Source organism: Octodon degus, unplaced genomic scaffold (assembly GCF_000260255.1).
Source record: "Octodon degus isolate 3935 unplaced genomic scaffold, OctDeg1.0 scaffold00039, whole genome shotgun sequence".
In the NCBI taxonomy this organism is placed as follows: domain Eukaryota; kingdom Metazoa; phylum Chordata; class Mammalia; order Rodentia; family Octodontidae; genus Octodon; species Octodon degus.
This window is the reverse complement of record NW_004524615.1, coordinates 3,633,382-3,650,839: the sequence shown is the minus strand read 5'-3', so window position 1 is coordinate 3,650,839 and position 17,458 is coordinate 3,633,382. Positions and strand designations below refer to the sequence as shown.

At 46.8% G+C, this 17,458-nt stretch overlaps 1 protein-coding gene across 1 annotated transcript in view; it reads left to right on the top strand.

The window, feature by feature from the left end:
- Tnfsf13b (TNF superfamily member 13b) overlaps positions 1-15,932 on the top strand; it is a 41,422-nt gene extending 25,490 nt beyond the window's left edge. Inside the window, exons 4-6 of the mRNA XM_004649092.3 lie at positions 9,437-9,549; positions 9,635-9,785; positions 14,576-15,932. Of these exons, the coding sequence (XP_004649149.3) occupies positions 9,437-9,549; positions 9,635-9,785; positions 14,576-14,688 (377 nt within the window). The 3' untranslated portion in view covers positions 14,689-15,932. The remainder of the gene's footprint in view (positions 1-9,436; positions 9,550-9,634; positions 9,786-14,575) is intronic.
- The last annotated feature ends 1,526 nt before the right edge of the window (positions 15,933-17,458 follow it).

Sequence of the window (17,458 nt, the reverse complement as noted above, 5' to 3'; positions counted from 1 at the left end):
TTTTGTAGACTTTCTTATATAGTCTTCGTGTTGCTGAATTCTACCCGAGTCTTTTACCTGGGGAGGATAGTTCCATTAGCGGCATTATGTTGTTCAATTCCAGTCCCACTTGTTCATTATGGTACGTTGAAAATACGAGGCTTCTGAGCTCTGGCCCTGCGCCGTGTGTCCCTCCTGCATCCCAGTGCCACATCTTCTCCGCTGCTTCTCAGGAGAGCACTCCAGCTCTCTTGCATCGCAGCTGCCAATTCTGTTCGCCTGCTCCAGCGCGTGATCTCACTTCCTTAGCACAGTTTTCATTTTTGCTACTTTAACTTCAGCTCCACAATTTCTATTCTGTTCCTTTCAATACTTTTTACCTTTCTTATTAAAATTGCCTTTTTGTTTATACATAATTAGCCTAGTTTTCTTAAGTTATTTACACTTTCTTTTTAACTGCTTAGGCATATTTAAAACATCTAAAAACTTTACTTAGCAATCTAATGTCTATTTTTCAAGAATGGCTTCTGTTAATTACTCTCCTCTGTGATTGTTCTGTAAGTTTCTCTCTACTCCTTACAGTCCTGTTTGGAGGTTGGACAATTTGAATATAACAGTGTATTAAAACTTGAAGTCAGGCTGGTGTGCGTCTCCAGGACTTTCTGTTGTGTTGCTGTGGGTTGCAGGGGTTCACCTGATTTAGGACTTTTCCCAAAACTTGCTTTGCAGACTGTCTTCCTTGTCCTGTGTGGCCCTTGAACGCTTAGTTCTACTGGGTCTGTAGTTGGACTGTTAAAGACTTGCTTTTCTTTAATTGTCATCCTGATGGTATTTTCTTAAACACTAGAAACAAAAAATAAAATAAAACCCTCCCCTGGTCTGCACATTGGCTCCACACGGGGGTTCCCTTCAGCTCTAGCCAGGTGGTCTGCAACCCTGTGTGTCTCAGGGTGGGGACGTCGATTGGTGGTACAAGTACCTACCTGGCAAGTGCAAGGGCCTGAGTTCGATTTCTGGAACCAACAAATAATAATTAATAATGATAATAATAATGATAAAGCCCTGCTTATCTTTACTCTTTGCATGCATGGACTCCAAAGAGCAGCACTTCTTGGGTCGTTTGTGGGCTCCGCCTGGCTCTGGGCTTCCTAAGCACACTCCAGATTCTTGGAACGCGTGAGTGGCTTTGGAAAGCACGTTTCCCGAGCTCCTCTTCTGGGGCATTTTGATCAGTGGAATATTTTAACACTACATAGAAGAACACCAAGAAATATCATATTACCAAAACAGGTATGGTAGGTTACAGGAGAAAGAGAAAAATAAATAAGAAGAATAGTCAATTTATCTTAGACTGCAGAAGAGAGTCTGTCTTTTGCCTGCCTGTCTTCTGTGTCATGCTGCAGGTGCCTGGAGTCATATGTTGATCCTGGCCTGGGAAGATGTTTCTGTCCCAGCAGAGTTCACAGCCTGGTAAAAACGTGAGGTCGCGAGGTCGCCAACACTGTCTGAACGCTGCTCTTTCCCTGGCCTGATAAACTGCCGCAGGGAGCGCAGGCTGGTGGCTCCACAGCTGCTGCCCACAGCAGATGCATGAGAAAGAGCACCAGAGCTCCACGCTGAACTTTTGATACTTTCATTTCTTTGTTAATCACTCCCTTAGGTGCTGGAAGGTCTTATCAGAGACACTTCCCTCAGTGCCAGGTACCCCAGACCCCGCAGTGAGTCCCCGGCGGCCTGCGGCCTGCGGGTGTTAGGGTGCGTGGGGAAGAGGGCCAGAGGTGTGCGTGGCGATCCAGGAGGCCCAGCTGTGCTCGGGAGCAGAAGGTCACGAGGCCTGGGAACCGCGGTGGTTGTTGCTTACATCTGCGTCAGGGGCAGTGGGGGCGGTGCAGTGACTGCGGGGAACAGAAGCGGAGACTGCAGCGGGCCGGGAGAAGGACAGAGCGTCCTTCCAAGGAGACGGAGGACACGCAAAACTGCCGTGACCCAGTGCCTACCGTCCTCAGCTGTCTCACCTGGCCCTGGGGCTTCCAGCTGTGACCAGAAAACAGCGGGGAGTTTCCAAGTTCCACTGTGTCTCAAGGGCAGGCAAGGACAGCCTTGGACGCCCCCTGGACTCAGTTCATAATTTGTGGCTCCCCAACAAGGTGCCTTTAAATTACACTGCCCGCATGCAAAAGTTGATTCTATCAGTCTTACCCGCTTCACTGCTGACTCAGTGAGGGCCCAGCTCTGAGTGCCTGCACTGTCGCTTGTCACGCACCGCTCTACATCAGTAATTACTTCCTTAGATGCTCTATTGGCTCTCTTCTGCAGTCTAAGAGAAATTGAATATTCTTCTTATTCATTTTTCTCTCTCTCCTGTAACCTACCGTACCTATTTTGGTAATATGATATTTCTTGGTGTTCTTCTATGTAGTGTTAAAATATTTATATTTCTATTACTTGATCTGCCAATTTTAAATTGTATTTGTTGAGCCTTAGCTGTGATAAATGAGGCAATTGGTGAGTTTACTACTAATATATCTTCACCTTGGCTTCCCAGTGTTCTTTAGTTATTGTGAAGACATAAAGCAAGTTTATTCTTTTCTGTCAAAATGCTCTCCATATGTCTTAATCTTTCTTTCTTTCTTTAAAAAATGTATTTCTAGTACAGGGATTACAGGGTCTCTCTATGCAGATCGGACTCATAGTGATCCTGCTGTTTTCAGCCTCCCAAGCTCTAGGATTACAGGTGTGCACCCACCCCCCAGTCTCAGTTGCCATCTCAGTGCACCCTGGGGGTGGGGCCAGCATGGCATATGGGGCCAGGAATCAGACCCCAGTCCCTGCACCTGTTTAAGCAGGTGCTTTAGTCCGTTGAGCTATTTGGCTGGCCCTCCATATGTCTTTTGCCCTAGGTTTCATATTGAATGTATTCAACAGGCAGGACAGCACCTTTACTGTAGTTTTCTTGTTTATTATTTATTGTTTATCTGAATTTTATTCCATTATTTACTCAAAATGGGCTACCAAGAGCAGCAGTCGCTAGGTATTCGCATCAACGCAGATATTTGCATGAGGATTTCATGCTGGAAGGACAGGTGGCTGGGTGCAAGGTTGTCTCCTTTTGGCTTCCCAGAGTGTCTGGGAATTTCCTCCCTGTCTGTCGGGGTCTTATGCTCAGTGGATAAAACGGAGACAAGAACAATATTTCTTTTCGGTGGTGACTTGATTTTCTGGCCTAATCACATCAGGATTATTTTTTACGCTTAGAATTTGATGTCTCAGCATGGACTATTACAGTGTATAAATAATGACCCCCAGACGCGCACACCAGGATCCGTGACTCCTGCGGCTGTGCTACCTTGGGTGGCAGGTGGGACTTGGTGCTGGAGCTCGGGAGGGCTACTGTGCTGAGAGGCAAAGCGCCGGCCTTCTGTAGATCAGACTCAGGAAGGCCTGTGTGGGGGACGCAGATTTCAGAATGACTGGCTGGGAAGTCCTGAAGAGGGACAGGCTGTGGGCGGGAGCTCAGTGGCTCAGGGCTGGGAAGTGCAGGGAAACAGCTTCTTCCAGAGCCTGGAGGCACAGCCCTGCCAGCACCTTGACTTCAGCCCTTGTTTAAAATCATGAGATGGGGGCCTGGGAGATGGCTCAGCAGAATAACCGCTTGCCTGGCAAGCGCAAGGGCCTGAGTTCAATCCCTGGTTCCGCAAAATAAATAAATAAATAAATAAATAAATAAATAAATAAATGAAATAAAATTGAGAGATGGTAAATACGTGTTGCTTTAAGACCCTGAGTTTGGGGCGATTTGCTGTTCCAGCAGCAGCACACCAGTGAACCTAACCTCAGCCCACCTTTGGGCACCATGCTTTCAAACTCCCACCGCCCTTTGGCGCCAAGATGCTCAGCGGCGCTTCTTGTTTTGCATCTGAGGTTCAAGTTCCGTGTCTGCCGGCCGTCCTCCTACTGTCTATTCATTCTATATTTTTCCTCAATCCTTCCTTCCTTCTTTAATTCCGTCTCGTTTTGGTCTGGACGCGGCCTGTTCTCTCCATCTGAAGTTCCTTTTACCTTAATGAAATGAATTTGTACTCTTAAAATTCCTCCGATTCCCCTCGCTGGTCCCGCGAACTCCCACAGCGCGCCTGCGAGGAGGAGGGAGAGGCGCTGGGGCGCAGCCAGTTCCTTCACCCCCAGGAGCTGGTTCTTAGCGCGCAGCTGCGAGGGCTGCGGCTGCTGAGCCTCCCCGCCGCGGCACTTCGGTCTGCCTGGTGTGGCCGCTGCTCTCCGGCCCTCGCAGGTACCTCGGAGGCCGTGCTCCCGTCTGCTCCTCCGGCGTCGCCTTCAGGAGCAGGAGGACTGCGGTGCTTTCCGCAGTGACGCTGCGGCCTCTCTGCAGTGCCATTAGTTCATGCAGGCTGTGTGGGCTTGGCCATCAACGTCTCGGAATTTGACATTTAAGGATTTCCTCCTCTCAGAGGAGCCTGCATCTGTTGGTTCTTTCTCTGGCGCGTTTTCCCAGACTGCTGGCCTGACTCGCAAAGGGCTCCTAGCTGCGTTTCCTGAGTGCTGATGTTCACGCTTCGCCGCCCAGCTCCTCCCGCGTCCTGCCGCGCTGGCCGTCTGCGGTCCTCCTGCAGGCTCTCCTGACCTCCCGCTGCGGGAGCTCGCCTTCCTCCCATCCTTCTCAGCCCGGCCGGTGCACGTCGCGCTCCGTCCCCTGAGCATCTCTCCTTGAACACCTCAGGTGGCCGAGTCTAAGCTCTTGCTCTAGGCCCCTGTTCTGTCCACGCTGCAGTGTCCCCTGTGTGGGAACTGCCCGGGCCATGCACGTGGAGGTTTATTTCAGAACTCTGCGTGCTGCTCCTCACGTTCCCTCTAACCCAGCACACGGATCTGAGAGCTGTCTTCCTCAGCGTCTTCCCGTCCACCTCCTCCTCTCCGCTCTCCTTGCCTTGCATGGCTGCAGCCTGCTCTCTCCAGACAGGCCCGTAGCTCCAGGCCTGAAACGCAGATGTGCCTGCTCCCCCTCACCCCACTCTCCCAGCCCATTGAGGCCTCTCTGGTTCTTAGGGTCCCCAGGTGAACCTGGCCCCAAACCTTAGTTCTTAAATTGATTCACTTAATCTAGCTTCAAAAAAGGTGCTTTAGGTATTAGATATTTCTTTCTGAAAGCTATTTCAAGCACTTTTAAGATAATAAGGTAGAAAAACCAACAGAAGCAAATCAATGAGGTAAATAGCTTCGAATATCCACTGTTGCCTGCGCTGAACCATGCAGTGCTGAGGGGTCAGTGTGTGGGAGGGAACTTCCCACCAGGGACGAGAATGAAAACAAATATTAATCAGATATATCTGTAGAAACCTGCACACCAAAATGTAGTATTTATAATTTTTCAGTATATTTTGGAAGAGTAAAGGTAATACCCTTGAAGGTAGGACATGTTTACAAATACATGCACATTACATTCACAGATGAACCTTGCATTTTTAGTTAACTTCCCATGTTGTATATTTTACTGCCTTAATGATTTGAAAACATTGCAATATAACAAGGATTTAAATGTGAGTGAAGCTAGAAATTCCAAACTATCTATGAAGGCACATCAACATTTTACCTGTTTACTAACAATAAATATTTGGAGTCTGGGAGTTTACTTCCAAGTTCTTAAGTATCTCCTAGAAGGAAGGATATCTATTACTTTATACAAATGCTGTACAGTGCAGGCATTCATGAATATTTAATTATTTGCTCTTGTCTATTGTCTAACACACTAAAAGCCTAAGATGTACTACAATAAGACCCATGATGACATTTGCACTGCACTTTATATTGACATTGGGTTTAAGATTTTGTTTAGCGTATTTAGAGCCAGTGCACCAGCACACATCTGTTTAGCCTAGGCTACATTGCTGGCATTGCCAAACGCGCCTAGGACTGCAGGGAACTCTGAAGTTGTGGAGTGTCACTGTGTGTGTGTGTGTGTGTGTGTGTGTGTGTGTGTGTTTTCCTATGGTAGATATGGGTGCAGAGGAAGGAGAACACAGACGGTAAATAAAAACAAATATGCATGTCCTTTGTTTTTGTAGTGTGAATGTTGCCAGAAAGAGATAATGAAATGTCTAAAGAAAATAAATATGGAGTGAAGAAGTAGGAAATAAATTTAAATTATTGCAAAAGAAATCTTAGTAAGTAGCTAGCTCCAGACCAATACTTTTAGGAGACAAACAAATGCTCTTAGAACTAAATGGTTTCCTTCACTGCAACAGTACGTACCAGCTTGAGAGAGACTGATTGTGTTGGATTTTTCAGAATTTAAATAAGCAGGCAGCAAAAATGCTTTGAGAAGAACAGCTGAATGCTTGCACCTAGTTGCCGTGGCAAACATAGCATTTGGAATTATTTTATGTTTAAAGAGGAATCAGTTAACTTAGTAAATATTTGCTTTGCACCTACATGAGCTAGCTATCATTTGAAGCCCTGGAGAAACAGCAGGGAACCAAACCCAGACAGCCCCTAAGCTCAGAGAAGGGAGACTCCAAGGCATGCATCGTTGTGAAAGGAGAAAGCCTTCCTGGATCTGAATGTCAAGTCAGTACTGCCAGACTGGGACACGGTCACCTTTACTGTCATCAGTTTGTGTTTTAGAATAAGTAATCAGCATAATGTTAATTCTTTCTGGTTTTCAGCATCTCATTTAAATAACATTAAAAACTTTTTTTACAGTATTTTTCACTGAAATTATCTTGCCAGTAAATGGGTTAACATTTTGCCTTTATTTTTGTAAGGGAGGTGGTGTGTTTTGTTCACTGTTACAATCTAGCACAACTGTGGGGGAATTTGCACTTCAGAAAAAGGGGCCTAGAATCCTTCTTTGGTTAAAAGCAAAGGAAGGTGTTCAGGCCTGCCCTGTCCGGGAGCTGTTGCTGGACAGGCTTCTGGAGTGGACATAGGCAGGGCATGCTGAAGAAGTGGGTTCTGCACAGGGCCGCCCGGCACCCTCCTCCTGCCCTCTGCTCAGGCTGTCTGTGCACAGGAAATAAAATCATTGCATTGAAAGGACTCCGAAGCCCCACGCGCACTGCAGTGTGATTCATGGGTGTCAAGATGTAGACCCTCCCTCGGTGCATCAACAAAGAAATGCCCAAAAGAGACATGGCAGATGCTCTGTGGAACATCCAGGCATCCGAAAGAGGGAAACCGTTCTGTGTCACAACACAGGTGAACTGGGAGACGTTATGAGAAAGGCACTGCATGGCGACTCTCGCTTCACTTCTGTGACATCTAAAATCATAGGACTCAGAGAAGAGAGTAGAGACGTAGAGTAGAGTAGAGACGTAGAGTGGAGAGCAGTAGGGACCGGGGCTGAGGGCTGGGGATTGAGGGAATATGGTGAAGGCGCCTTTCAGTTAGGCAGGAGAAATGAACGCAAGCGATCTGTTGCGCATGTGCTTACACAATCCATGATAATCACAGATATATTCTTGAAAATTGCTAAGAAGTGAATTTTTAAAAGTGTTCTCCGGGGCTGGCAAGATAGCTCAGCAGACTAAGTGACTGCTTAGGCAAGTGCACGGATCGGAGTTCCATCCCCCACACCACATGCCATGCTGGCCCCACTCCTGGGCCACAGAGCCAGCCACCGAGACTGGGCATGGCTGTGCACGCCTATAACCTCAGTGCTGGGGAGACTGAGACAGGAGGACAACTACAAGTCCCAGCTGTGTAGTAAGGCCATGGACCAAGTACTTTTTTTTTTGCGGAACCGGGGATTGAACTTAGGCCCTTGCGCTTGCCAGGGAAGCACTTATTCCACGGAGCCATCTCCCCGGCCCCACCAAGTACATTTTTTAAAAAAAGTATTTGGGCTAGAGAAATAGTTCACTGGCATAAGTGCCTGCCTGGCAAATGCAAGATCCCGAGTTCCATCCCTGGTACCAAAAGTATTCTCATTGCAAAAGTAACACCTTATGGGGTAATGAATATGTTAATCAGTTTGATTTATTCATCCAAAATACATGTACATTTATAAACATTGTATGCTACACAGTAAATATATGTAATTTTAATTCAGTTAAGAATGAAATAAATTAGATCTCACTTGGGAATAGTTCAGACATGATTGGCTTGCCTTGGAGATACTGCCTGCAGCAGTGTGTGTGTGTGTGTGACGTGTGACAGAGAGAGAGAGAGAGAGGGAGGGAGAGAGGGGGAGAGAGAGAGAGAGAGAGAGAGAGAGAGAGAGAGAGAGAGAGAGAGAGAGAGAGAGAGAGAGAGAGAATCGGTAGCCCCCACACCAGCTGCTGAGAGTCTTGGACACACTGTCTTTAAAGTCCAGCCCAGAGAAAGCTGTTCTGCCCCTGAGCTAGCCTGACCTTTGGTATTGCCTTTGCTCTATCTCTGCCATGACAAGGGAAGACTGCACACATGTCCCGCTCACCACGGTGAACTACCAGGCATCTTGGAAACACGACGAATCGGGGAGTTGGGGAACAGGAGGAAGGGAAGTGGAGCAGACGCAGCCGGAGTGCTGCTGTGCAGCATCGTCACGCCCGCGCCCCTCGAAGCTTGCAGTCTGCACTGCAAGCAGCACTCATAATTTAAAGACAGGCCAGAAAGGTGCCTGGTTTTTGCCGACCGCACTGGTGCTGCACTGTTCTATCCTTGTTGCCACTTGTCTAATCTTTATTCAGTTATTTTACACCCTCTTATTGATGCCTGCCCACATTCTCCAGTCTACGGTCTTAAAGCTCACCTTCTCCCAGAGTTTATGGCTGGGGGAATCCAGGGTGCACCCACTGAATTCACAAGACAGGATGGGTCCTGGAGTCCAGGTGCACCCAGACTCATCTAGGGCCCGCCCACTGGGTAGCCTTTGCTTGTTCCTTCTGTGGTTGCTGGTTTCTGCCTGCCCCTTCACACACCTTCCAGTATGGCATCTTCCTGTCGCTTCCCAAGGGAATTCCAGGGCTGATGAAGGAGCATTAGTGCACTGAGCTACGCCACTCGGACAGGAAGCGCACTGACCACGGCCGATGTCCAGGGGTGCTGTGTCTCAGGGTGCCCCACTCCCCTGCCCTCTGCTCCTGCCGGACGGCAGGGTCGGGGCTGGCTTCTACCTGATTCCTTCCACTGAACTCTCCACGGGATCGTTCCTTCCTGTAGAAGAGCCAGCAAAACCCCTCTGTTAGTGTCGATTCTGCACCCAGACCAATTTTGTTGTGAAATAAGTAAAACAAAGAACAATGGAAAAACTTCAGATGCTCGCATGGAGCAGCATCGTTTTGCAGGTCAACATATATGTGATTGCCAAGGATCTGTTGGAGCCCTGTGATTTTTCTTGCATCCTCTTCTGTATTTCCAATAAATGGAAATTTGCTCTAAATTACAGATTTGGGTCAGCAATGAAGACAAAGTAAAATCTACCCTTCTCAGTTTCCGCTCTTATATGCTGTTCTTTTCTTTGTAGGATCATACACATTTGTACCATGGCTTCTGAGCTTTAAAAGAGGAAGAGCCTTGGAGGAGAAAGAGAATAAAATAGTGGTGAAGGAACCAGGGTACTTCTTTATCTACGGTCAGGTAGGCGCAAACCTAACTGCGCTTTCTCACCCCAGGCCTCCGCTGCTGCACACACTCCTGACTGTGCCTTTGGTTTGTTTTCCAGGTTTTGTACACTGATAACACCTTTGCCATGGGACACCTCATACAGAGGAAAAAAGTCCACGTCTTTGGGGACGAGCTGAGTCTGGTGACTCTGTTCCGCTGCATTCAGAATATGCCTGAGACACTACCGAATAATTCCTGCTATTCAGCTGGTAAATAACCCTTCTCAAATCTGCTTGCTGGGGGAGACAGGCTATGTGGAATATCAGAGGTGCAAAGGCAGTGGAAGGAAGGGCAGGGGGCTGAGAACTGACCAGAGAGCCGGCTTCATGACAGGCGTGGGTTTCGATGGTCTGGAACAAGGAGCCCTGACTGTTTTGAGACAGTTGAGATCAGTGACCATCATTTCGATGTGCACTCCGAAAGGGAGGTCCTTCCTTGAATTCCTCATTGGCAACCTCTTGCCGATGTGTTTTCTCTCCGTCCTTTCCAGGCCCTCTGTCATACCCACTCAGTCTTACCGTGTAGGGAGGTGGGACCTGAGAGGGAGGAGGTGAGGCGATTGTCCCCAGTGGCACAGCCCCTAGGGTTCAGCCACCTGCCTGGCTGCATGGTGGGCACTATGAACACTGTGCACGCTGCAGAGGAAACGGCCTGGTGGGCCTGGTACAGGGCAGTGACACGTGGCTCATGGTGTGCACATGTGTAGCTTGGGCAAGTGGCTCAGGACTGAAAGTTCAGGGGCAGCCTGCCTTTGAATCCAGCGACAGCGAAGCAGCCCAAGGATTGGGGTCTGTCGACCGCAGCCTTTGGGCCCTGCGTCTGCTAGCGTTTTCTTGGTGAGGGGCAGGGTGAAGGGAAAAATTTCAAGTTATTCAGGGCTGGTTTTAGAAAATAGAGTAACGTGAACATTCCAGGTAGACGTATTTTTCATCTCGAACATGTGTTTTGTCTCTGGGGATTTGGACAGATCTCGTTAGCAGTTTCAGTGAACAGCAGTGCGGAATGAAGGGTTGGGAAATACTTTATAAGTGTCCCACTGTTTACAGACAAGCACCCAGTCAACCAGTAGAAGCCAAGGGAAGGAGTTAGTATAAACAGAGGCGATGTCATTCTAAATAACTTCACCGGAGTATGAGGAAGTGTAGCACAATGGAACTCCCTAATTTTCATAAAGATATTTTCCCTGTGGCCAGTGCTGGTCAGCAGTTTGATATTGCAAAATATTTATAAATGGCAAAAGCATAGCAGTCCGTTCTTCGTTAGTACGCGTTAGCACTGAGGCTTCTATGACTGACTGAAAATCTGCCCCAGCCCCCGCCACGCTCCCGCGCGCTTCCTATGGGAAGATTCAGCCATTCTCAGGTGTCTTACTTTTTAAGAATAATGAAATTGGCTTCCTGGAATTTTTTCAGGACTTACAACTCAAGGCATACGTGGGCGGCTTTCTCCAAGAAGTTTCAGGCTTACCGCTTTTACTCTAGCTTATGCCAAATTCATTTAAAACCACTGAAAACTACCTGCTGGTGGTACATAAGTACAAAAAGTACTTGCACAGTAGCCTTCAAAATTTTAAAGTCAATCTAAGAAGCCCACCAGCTACAAAGGAAGCAGTTTTATATCTACAGTGAAATGTTACTCATTTTTCTATTAATAAATTTAATATGGCTATTGTGAGAATAAATTAGAGCTGATACTGTATCTGCAATATCTGCCCTGGACAATGGTTCAGGGTGGAAATTTCACATTAAAATTATTACTATTCACACCCACTTAATCTTTTTTTTTTTTTTTTTTTTTTTTTTTTTTTTTTGCGGAACCGGGGATTGAACTCACACCCACTTAATCTTAAGAGCTAATATTTCTAAATGGTCTGTGGCCTATTAAGAAATTATTTTTAATGCTCCTTTTTTCAAATATTAATTAGACTTTTCCAAAATATTAGATCCTTTTCTTTCTTTTTTTCTTTTCTTTTTCTTTTTCTCTTTTTTGAAGGAAAGAAAGGTTTATTTAGCTCAGTTACTGGAAGTCTTAGTCCATATTCAGTTGGGTCCAAGCGCATGGCAGAAAGCAACTTTTCATGGCAGCAGCAAAGAGCAGGAGCATGAGGGAGGAGGAGGAGCAGCAGCTCAAGCAGCTGGCTTCTCTTCCCACCTTACCCTGACGTGCAAATTACCTGCCTCAGGGCAAGTGCAGCATCCACACCCACAATAATCAATCACAAACTCCAGAAGCCACCCCAGAACTGCATGAGGCTTTGGGGGGACACCTAGACACAAACCATAACATTCTGCCTCTGGACCCCTAAAGACTCATGCACATCCCTTTATGCAGGTGGCTGAACCCTAGGGACTGTGCCACTGGGGACAATCACCTCACCTCCTCCCTCTCAGGTCCCACCTCCCTACACGGTAAGACTAACTGAGTGGGTATGACAGAGGGCCTGGAAAGGACGGAGAGAAAACACATCTCTAAGAGTTGCCAAAGTGCCAACAGTTTCAGTACTGCTGAAAAGTCCAAGTCCCAAGTCTCCTCCAAGATCCAAGCCAAACTCAACTGTGAGCCCCTGTATGAATGAAAACTTAAACATTTGCAACATTCAAAGGCACAAGACAAACACTGCCATTCCAAAAGGTACACACAGCAGGATACCAAGTAGTGGGACCAACACGAGTCCAAAATCCAGCAGGGCAGACATTAAGTCCTGCAGTTCATTGTGGGACATCCAGGCAAGCTGTGCCATACGGTGAGCTCCATGTGGCTCCGCCCTTAAGGTGTTTATGCTGGTAGCTCTCATGGCTTCTCTCTGAAGCAGGCTTTGCAACCTCCTTGCAGTTTCCCTTAGATGATCCACATTCCCGGCTTTTCTAAACTTCTAGGGTTTCCACTGCATAAGGTTCTCATACTGCCTGGCCTCCCAGGCCTTCTTCTAAAATCTATGTGGAAGCCTTCTTAACCTCAGAACTCCTGCATTCTGCATGCGCCTGAAACCAATGCCATGGGGATGATGCCAAGGGCTGCTGCCAGCTGGAGCAGTAGCCAGGCTTCCTTCTCTCTTGGCTGTAGGGGTCAAGGGCCTGGATAGCTGAGCACTGACCCTGATTCCTAGGAACAAATTTTCCATGCTAGTGCCATTCTGGAACATGGGGCTCTGTGGCTTTCTCCTCAAAGCAAAGTCCCTGAGCTTTGCAGCTCCAAAGGTGCAAAGGGTGGACACCTGCCACCTCCTGTGATTCCTTCAGGCCATCCCTTCCATTCTCTTGTTCCTTCTTGGCAATGGAGAGCCTCTCAGCTCTATCTTTGCAGTGCACTGTTTTATTGGAACTTCCTTTCTGGCCAAACTCATGACAGTTTAAATCCTCCTGCTGGGCTCCTTGCTCTTGATTTTCAACATAAATCTGGCTAAAAGCCCCTATAACAGCCATGCCACTGCCCCAATATATGGCTGCTTTGAAATATCTTTTGAAAGTTTAATCATTCTTCCATGCTTAAACTCACTCTCAGGCAAAGTCTCTGGACACGAGCAAATTGCAGACAACTCTGCCAAGTCAAAACACAAATGATCTGGAGTCCAATAACCACGGCTGTCCTTCTTCCCAGCAGCAACCTCCCCAGCCTCGTCTTCACAGGCAGGCTTTCTATCAGCCTTCTGGTCTTCTTGTTGTAGGCAGCTGAACTATTACAGGCAGCCAGACAGGGCCAGGCCTCACTAGATCCCTTTTAATCTCTCTCATAATGGGTAATATATTCAATGAATAAATCCTGATCTTTTTACAAAAATCTTTCCTTTTTTGAATTATGTAAGGTTGTCAGTCCTCAAATGCTTTGTCACTACTATAAAAGGTATAAGTTACTAAGCAATGTCCCCGAAGGTGGTGTGTGTGGCCCCGCCCATTGCCAAAAAACAAGACTTAGGACAGCTTTGCCATTCTTGGTCGTTGGCCATGTCTGCCTGGATGGGTGACTGGAACATAACAAATATTCAGTCAACAAACTCCAACTGTTACATTGGGCATTCAGCTGTAGCAGACATTGACACCACTTTATAAGTAAAATTTTGTGCTGTCTGCTAATGAGACAATGTGACTTCCTCTTACACTGTTAGCTGTAAGTCCCCCCAGTTCAATGCTATTCATTTTGTTCGTTTGCCTCTTTTTTCTCCTCCACCCCTTCCTCTTCCTCTTTTTCTCCTTCATATTTTCTTCTTGGAGTGAGATCACCAATTACCACTATAGTAAAAGTAGCCTGCGAGCTGCTCTTGGGTTCCTCCATTCGCAGAATGCCTCACTGTACATCAGGCACACACAGACACGTGGTGGCTTAAATGGGGCCAGCTGCTTTGTCGTTTTTTGATTATAAAGACAAGCACTGTCATGTATGAAAACCTAAAATTCGGGTGGTTGCAAAAAGTGATCCAAGTGACCTTTCAATTCACAGCTGGGAGTTTAGAGAAACACAATATTAAAATTTGCTTTGTTAGTAGAATTTCATTTCCTTCCTCTGATTTTTTTCTTTTTAAATTTTATATTTTTCAGTTTGCAAATTTAAAGTATAATCCGGACTGTTCAGTATACATAAATGTGTGTGTGATTTTTGCATTTTTATTGGCCATTACTATAAGAAGTTCCTTTGTTAATAGAAATCAGCGAAACCCACCCTGAACTGTGTGCTAATCTGTCAGGGGCTGTGCTGTGACTGTTCACCTTTCCAGGCTGATGTTTGGGTCTGTTACCAAGCATACATTGTACGAAGAGTCCACTCATACATGCTGCCTCAGCTGTATCTGGTGCACCTCCTCCTGTTTATTTAGCTTTATGTCATGTCGTGTCGTGTCCGAGGCTGATAGATTGGTGACTGGCCCGCAAGCCCACCAGTGCAGCCTGAAGTACAAACGTCTCTGTCAGCAGTCTTTCCAAGGCACAGCCGCTGGCTTTCAGGCTGCCTCCACCCTCCCGTGCCCACCGATCGCCCGCTTATGGCCCTTGTCACCCTTCTTTGCCAGGCATTGCAAAACTGGAAGAAGGAGACGAGCTCCAACTTGCTATACCAAGAGAAAATGCGCAGATCTCTCGTGACGGCGACGGCACCTTTTTTGGTGCCCTGAAGCTGCTGTGAGCTGTGCCCCATGTTTGGGGCCCCTCTGCTCCCCTTCTCTGTACCTCTGAAAGGAAAACCCTTAACTGGAAATGCCGAAGGGGAAGAAAGTAGTCACCTAGACTTTTCTCGAGCTATTTGTTTTGGTTTGCAGAATCTGGTCCCAACAGGAAATTTAACAGACAACCACAGCCAAAGTGTCATGTGAGTTACAAGAATCAGAGCCCACATTCAGAAAGGCAGAATTGGAAAGCCCTTGCTCGAGGACACGGTGCCAAGTGGTGTGACTGCACTTCTTGTCTCGGGGAAAGCGTGCAGATCAGAGGGCGGTGATGGCTTTTCCAAAATTGGTATTCCTCAATTTACCATGAAATGTGTGCCCATGCTTGCAGGACATTAAGACACTCATGAGGGGTCTCAGGATTCATGCTCCTTTTGCATGCTAAGTGTGTGCCTTTCCTTTTCGGATGGAAAAAATATTAAAACGTAAAAAAACTTCATTAGGTACATGAAAATAACAATTACAAATGTATCTATTGGTTAGAAACTAATTTTAAAAGTCTAAAATTAAATGTTATACAAGAGGACTGAAAATAAGATACATATGCTATTTAAGTCTTTGGATTAGTCTGAGTTGGCACTTTTAACTTTCATGTTATCTGTTACGATGCAGTTCTCACAGTAAGGAAAGAATTCCCTCGTTTGTATATGCAGTTGCCTAGATTCAGTTGCTTCAGGAATTCTGAGTGTAGGGTATTTCCAATGTATGTGTATGAATCAATAATTAAAAATAACTAAAATTGCACTTGTATAAAATAAAATGTGCACTGAAGCTAGTGGGTACGTTTATGATAAAGTGATGTAATTTCTTTCCAGTTCCAGTTGTTCTGTTTCGGACGAGTGCTATTGTGGCTTTGGTACCCTAGGCAACGCAAACAGCCTAGCTATGTGCTTTCCAGAAGCCAGCGTTTTACTGAAGTGTGGAAAGTGCCCAGACTCCTGCTAAAGATCGTAATGTCTCAGACCACTTCACCTTCATTTGCATTTTATAAACAATCCTACTTGGGCATGTTGTAATACTTATCTTTTATAACACGCTTTCCTTATGTTTTGTCTTATTTCTGTGTCGTTAAGCTTTAATTTCATTAAGCAGTTTGCTTCATTGGAGTGAGCAGTAGATGAAACAGCAGACCGAGGTTGATACCACGCTGCCTTTACATTAAATCCATTTTAGAAAGGCCTCTTTCCATAAGAAAGGGGCACCCAAGCTTATGTCTACAATGAAACTCTAAGCAGTTGTTTAGTTCCTGTAATTTTCGCCTTTGGGATCAACTAACATGCATCTTGTTCATAACTGAAAAAGAGGAAGTGGAGAAGGGCTTGGATGCTGGAGGAGTGGCTGCTAACTTTCCTAGTGCTGCTGCTAACTTCGATTGCCAAGTGGGAAGGCGCAGCGCCTGCTGCTCGCTGTCTGCGGGGCCTCCCGGCCACCATCTTTTGGTTTCTCTCTGCGACTGTCACCCTAAAAATAAGGTGAGAAACTGTGAGATGCTGGAACGTGGGGGTGCTAGCGTACCACAATAAAGTATTTGAAGCCTGAGTGTTCCTAAATTTGGGAAGAATCTGTGCATATCTTCATTTCTATATTATTATTATTATTTCTTAAAGTGTAAATTTAAAAAGTACTGGATCATAATAGGCTTAGCCGGCACACTCTTGTTGTCTACAACTCCTGCCGGTATTCTTTATCAGCAACTTAACACACTTCATCAGCAGAGGTAGAGTTTAGCTGTGTGACATACTGTTAGCTGCCGTGTTACTCTTGGTTTAAATTTGGGTTAAAATGTGATTATTTTAGCCATCTGATTATTTTCCTTATATGTGAAATTGTGAGGAAGCTAGTCCATAATTAAGTAAAAGTGAATTTCAATATCAGAAAGGAGAATTTGGATTAGGTAACCAGTGGGAATCTCCCTAGACTTAGTTTCTGTCAGACTTGGTTCCTCTCCACTTTTTCTCAGTTTATTTAAAGAAAAGGAAGAAGTCAGTTTGGGCTTTGCTCTAATGAAACATTTTAAGGTGAACTGCATAAACATTTAAGGTAAACCAGCCCAGATACTCGGTGACCCTAAATGCTGCATCGTAATTGTGACTGCAGATAAGCTTTGCAGGCGACCAAGGCGCGGCCTCCCTGTGGGGCGGGGGGGACTCAGGGGGTCACCAGGACATCCGTGTAAAAGAACCCTTAGAGGCGCCTGGAGGAGGGGCTTCGAGTCACAGTGGAGAGAAGGCCTTTCCGGGCGCTGCGCTGGGACGCAGCGGGGTCGCCTACAGAGGCCCGCGGAGCCTGTGGCAATCTCCCTCGGGAAGCTTCACCCGGAGGGGCAGAAGGGCCCGGAACAGGCTCCGGGAAGAACCCTTGAAAGCAAAGGGAGGGAAGCAAAGACCTGCGTGTGTTTTGGGCGCGGGTCAGGGCTGCCTGCAGACCCGGCCCGGGGGAGGGGGGGGTGAGCGGGTGTGTACCCGGGTCGCGCGTTTCTGCGTCTTGCGTGATTCAGGCTCTGCTGAGTTGGATCCCAGTGTCTTGCCACCTTCACCTTTTTAACGTCCTCTGAGCAGAGACTGTATTTTCCCTTCCCGCTGGTCCCGCTCCTGATGCTGTGGCCCTCTTGGAAGACATCAGTGGGGAAGGGAGGGGATGACTAGGACATCTCGTCCCCGGCTGAAGTTCTCAAATTCAGATCCGAGTTTTACCTCAGCTGGTTTTACACTTGGGGCCATTGGGACGTCG